Source organism: Juglans regia, chromosome 6 (assembly GCF_001411555.2).
Source record: "Juglans regia cultivar Chandler chromosome 6, Walnut 2.0, whole genome shotgun sequence".
NCBI lineage: Eukaryota > Viridiplantae > Streptophyta > Magnoliopsida > Fagales > Juglandaceae > Juglans > Juglans regia.
Window position 1 is genome coordinate 25,120,685 of NC_049906.1, and position 5,595 is coordinate 25,126,279.

Consider the following 5,595-nt stretch of genomic DNA (forward strand, 5'->3'; position numbering starts at 1 on the left):
AGGTAAAACACCCAATATGACACCAGCTTGAGAGGTATTAGAAGCCCTCCGAAACCAACTAAGGCAGGTTTCATACTAGTTTCTTCCAATTGGAAGACCAAGCAAAACTCCAATTTTTTTCCAGACTTCAGCAGCCACTTCACCAGAAAATAAAACATGATTTATATCTTCATATTTTCCTTGAATACATCAGTTACATCTCGAGACTAAAGGGATACCAAGTCTTCGAATTTTATCATCCACTGCTACAGCTCCATGCCAAGCCTTCCACATCAGAACAGAAAATTTTTTTGGAAGAACTTTGTTCCAAATCCATTTATGCCCCACTAAATTCTGACCTCTAACACGAACACATTCCCAAGCTGATTTTGTAGAAAACTTACCATTTTCACTAGAAGCCCAGATTAGCAAATCCCTTCCTTCCTTACAATTAGCAATAGTCTCTAGAACCCTCTCTGCAGTCTCAGTCCCCACGAGCCTCTCTAACCGAGCCATATCCCATCCTCTATCCAAATTACAATCATTAATCTTCAAAAGAGGCTGTTCACTCACGAAGTAATTTTCTGCAAGAGGACCCTACTCCAGCCAATTATCATACCAAAAAAATACATTACCTTTTTGGATTTTCCATTTAGAGTTACTCAAAACTGTGGGAATACTTCTAACAATCATCCGCCAAAAGCTTGTACCCTTTTGATCATCCAGCAGCAACAAAGGTTTATTCCCCACATATTTCGAACGAAAGAAATTTGACCAAAGAGAATCCTCAGTCATCAATTTCCAGGCAAGTTTTAAATGAAGAGCCTTTTGCATATCATCAAACGATCTAATACCCAAACCTCCTTCTTCTATTGGCTTAGAAATAGACCTCCAAGCAACCCATTTTTTCTTACTCTTACCATCCCTTTCTCCCCAAAAAAAGAGCTCATTAACCGATTCAATGAAGAAATAACTAACTTTGGAACTTTTAAAACTGCTAATTGATGTAACGCCATACTAGACAAAACATGCCTCAATAGAATCACTCTACCCCCTGCTGAAAGTAATTTCATTTTCCAGCCACTAATTTTTTTTTTAACCTTGTTCTCCAACTCTTCCAAATCACCAATTTTCATTCTACCCGAAACAATAGGCACCCCCAAATATTTAAAAGGAAACTTACCTTCCGAAAACCCCGTCAGTCTTTTGAGATTCCTTCTTCTAGCCATCGGAAGTGTTTTTGAGAAATACGTAGCAGTTTTCTCTTTATTAATCAATTGACCAGACCACTTTTCATAAGTATTCAAAATATCTAGAAGACACCGAATTGAACGACAACCACCATTAGTAAAAATGACCACATCATCCGCATACATTAGATAAGATACTAAAATCGTACCTCTAGGTTGAGAGAAATGTCCAAAACCATTTTCTGCCACCTTTTGTTTTATTAGTCGAGAAAGAACCTCTTGTAAGATAATAAACAAATAAGGCGACAAAGGATCACCTTGCCTCAATCCTCTACCACCTTTGAAAAAACCTTTCGTTGTACCATTCATTAAAATCGAGTACCAAGGCGTAGTAATACACTCCCTAATTAATCCACAAACTGTTGGAGAAAAACCAAAAGAATGAAGCACCTTCAAGAGGAACTCCCACTCAACACGATCATATGCCTTGGCCATATCAAGCTTCAAAACTACATTTCCCCCATGAATTTTTTTATTAATAGAATGGACCATTTCTTGAGTTAGACTTATGTTTTCAAAAATACTTCTTCCAGGAATAAACGCACCTTGCTCAACGGAAATAATTTTTGGAAGCAAAATAGCCAAACGGTTTACAATCATTTTTGAGCAAATTTTATAAAACACCGAACAAAGACTTATTGGTCTAAATTTATCAAACCCTGTTGGTTTATCCACCTTAGGGATTAGGACCACATAAGAAGACGAATAAAATCTCGACCATTTACCTCCTCTAAAAAATTCTTCCACCACTTCCATCATATCCACCTTAATAATATCCCAGACACTCTTAAAAAAATCTGCCCCAAAACCATCCGGTCCTGGCGCACTATTAGAAGGAATGGAGTCCAAAGCATTTTTGACTTCATTAATCGAAGGAACAACATCAATAGCCTCATTTTCCTCCAATGAAATAACCGATGATATAATATGTGATAAATCCGGTATACTATCTTGATTTTCTGCTTGTAAAAAATTTGAGAAATAATGGACTGCACCTAAATGGATCTCCTCAGGGGATTTCAAATAAGTTCCATCATGAAGCCTCATTTCCGTGACTCTTTTTTTCCTTTTATAAGATAAATACGTATGAAAGAAGGATGAGTTTTGATCCCCTTCCGCACGCCATTTAAGTTTAGCCATTTGAGCTAATCTAATTTCTTCCTAGCTGCGCCAACTAGCTAATTCCATATTTTTGCTCACAAGATCCTGTTCGAGCCCCGGGTCCCAATGCTGTTGAAGTTCGGATTCAATCTCTTCAATTTTCGCTTCTAACCCCTAAATATGAATTTCGGTTCTACCAAATATACTTTTATTCCATTCACGTAAAGCACCTCTGAATCTTTTAAGCTTAAAAGCCAACTTCAGAAGTCCCATTCCACTCACTACCTCTTTCCAACTTCTACCCACAAACTGATGAAAATCTGGATGCTCAATCCACATTTGTTGAAACCGAAAAGGAGAAGGCCCATACGAAAAAATATCAGACTGAAATTGAATAAACATAGGCGAATGATCTGATGTAGATCTTGATAAATAGAAAGTATTAACATTTGGAAATCTGGTCAAGCAACTGGCATTCAATAACCCTCTGCCCAATTTTGCCCAACTCCGAGCTAACCCTTTTTGGCCATTACACCAAGAAAACCTTCTTCCTGACGATTTCATGTCCATTAAACTACAATTATCAATCCAAGTATTAAATTCCTCCATTGCCATTCTCGGACACCATAGCTACACTTTGATGCTTTAATTTTTTGAACAAACGTTATAGATATTTGAAGACAAGTTATGCTCCAAGAAAGCTCCAAGAGTCTTGGAAGTTGATCAAGAGTTTGTCATCAGGCCCTCCCAGGGGGCCATGGCAGCCAAGAATGTCGAGGCAGGTCGACGTTCATTTGCAGAATTGGTCTCGGTGGTTCTGCAACCACTTCCAGAATTATCGGTGCCTCATCGCGGGCCAAAGTATGTGGATGTAGAAATATGTTTTCAATTCACTAAGGAGGAAATTGCTCGATCTGCGGAGCCTTTTCGTTTTTCTGTTGTGTTGAAATTCCTAAGACAGAGACCCTCGTTGGATGTGATTCGGTCGTTTATACATCTCCGCTGGGGATTATCTTGCATGCCGATGGTTACAGCTATGCGGAGACCAAGAAATGTTTTCATTCGAATGACATATGAGCAAGATTTCTTGGAAGCTATTTCTCTGGAAGCTTGTGAGGTGAATGGGGTTCAGTATCGTGTTTTTCATTGGAAGCCAGATTTTAATGAAGATGAGGAGCCGTCGTTGGTCCCAGTTTGGATTGTGCTGCCGGGTCTTCCGCCAAATTTTTATCATGAATCTTTTCTAAAGATTTTCACTGCTCCGATTGGTCGATACATTAGAAGAGATAATCCAACAAAATGTGCAACTCGCACAAATGGAGCACGTTTATGCTTGGAGATGGATGCTTCAAAAAAACCTATTTCTTATTTTTGGATTGGGATGCCAGGGTTGGGACGTAAACAGGAAATTCTTTATGAGACGCTTCCAACCTTTTGTATAAATTGTAAAGTTCAAGGGCATAATGCACATACCTGTAATTTAAAGAATCAGAAAGATGGAGAAAAGATTTGGATGCGAAAGAATGTAAAGGATATTGAAGAAAAAAAAAACAGAGCTACAAGCAGAAATAAATGTGGAGTTGGATAAAGGCAAAGGAGTGATGATGATGGAAGCAGGAATGGAAAAAGGAGATCCGGAAAATATAATAGATTTGTCTCAGGATCAACAACGGGAGTGTGGTGCTCAAGCTCTAATTCAGGACCTGGGTGAAAAGGAGGGGGATCCTCTAGAAAATTTGGAGGGACAAGAAATGGAAGTCAGGTTGGTTGGCGATAATGTATCATCTGGTAAGGAATATCTTGTAGAGGAGATAGAAGAAGATGAAATAGAGGGCTTGCAAATGAATGATAGGGTGAATTTGGCAGGTGAGGGGATGCCGGAAGAGAGGTTTGCTGGGGATGTCATCAAAGAAAATTTGGAGAGTAATTTAAATTTTGACGAGGGAGTTGAGCAGATACTTTCAGACTCGGAGCTAGAAAAAATACCAGAGGAGAATCCGGAATGTATGGAGGATACGGTTTCTGAACCAGATATGGAGATAAATGTGGAACATTTTTCTAAACAAAAAGATTATGCCTCGGATAATGAGGGTGCGGGTGCTAAGCGAAAAGGAGCTCGGAAAATATTTCAAAAAGTCAGAAGTTCAAATCGGGTGAGTTCTCGGCCTAATAAATTTTCTCTATGATTGGTCCTATTTTATCATGGAATATTAGAGGGATTGGAACTTCTAGAGGTCGATTAAAAATTTTGGTTAGGAAATTAAAAGCAAAAATTGTTGCTTTAATGGAACCTTTTGCTTCATCAGATAAGGTGCAGGAGGTCATTCGGTTTCTACATATGGATAAGGTTATTACTAATGAGGGGGAGTCTGGTAAGATTTGGGTGCTTTGGCAGGATGATACTTTAGTTCAGCCGATTCTTTGTAAAGAACAATATATCTTAATTCGTGTTGGGGTTGGAGATACTACTGTCATTTGTTGTTTTGTTTAGGCCCCCATTTTTATGTGTTAAACTAGTAGAAATCAATATGTATTTTTTTACCTTCTACTGCAAGCTAATGACCAAGTAAACAACTAAGGATTTTATTAGAATTTTCTGGTTTATCAAGAACTATCTCTTGCTATAATTGCTGTAATTTTCTAGTTTATCAAGAACTATCCATGGATAATTAGTTGATGATTAATATGTTTTCTGGAGCAATAATTGGCATCATGATGCTTCTTTTTCTTCTACAGCTCAACTTCCCCAACATGATTTGATTGGTTTATGATCTGTTTGGTAGTGGGATTGCCAAGTTTTTCTACAATAGTAATTTTAATTTATTCTCTCTAGTTTAGCTCATATATATGTATTTTGCTTTGGGGCCTATATAATGAAATTCTGATGGAATATAATATTTCTTTGCCACAAGTGAGTGGGTATTAATGCTCTAAGTGTGTATTAATTTACAAGAAAATATAAATGATTTTCATTATCTTGGATGGTCTTGAACTTTGTTGGAGGCTACAATAGTTGGAAGTTCAATTAGAATCTGATTTCTCTGGTGCTCTAGCTGGGAATGATGATGTAAATGTTTTTTTCCCAATAGACTCGAGATATATTCCTTGAATATCATGATGGTCAATCACATGCTTGAATATGAGACCTAGATGGAGCTTATTGGTGAAATGATATTGGTTCATACATCCCCAAGTTGTTGGATTAATGTATTTATCGATGTTTTATATTCCCAAGGCTATGGCATTTTTCTTTATGCAATAGACT

General features: G+C 37.7%; 1 protein-coding gene across 1 annotated transcript; it reads left to right on the plus strand.

Moving 5' to 3' along the window:
- The first annotated feature begins 3,087 nt into the window (after positions 1–3,087).
- LOC118348650 lies at positions 3,088–3,918 on the plus strand. Its single transcript, XM_035690717.1, has one exon. It carries the CDS (start codon positions 3,088–3,090, stop codon positions 3,916–3,918), a length of 831 nt encoding a protein of 276 aa, XP_035546610.1.
- Positions 3,919–5,595: the final 1,677 nt, after the last annotated feature.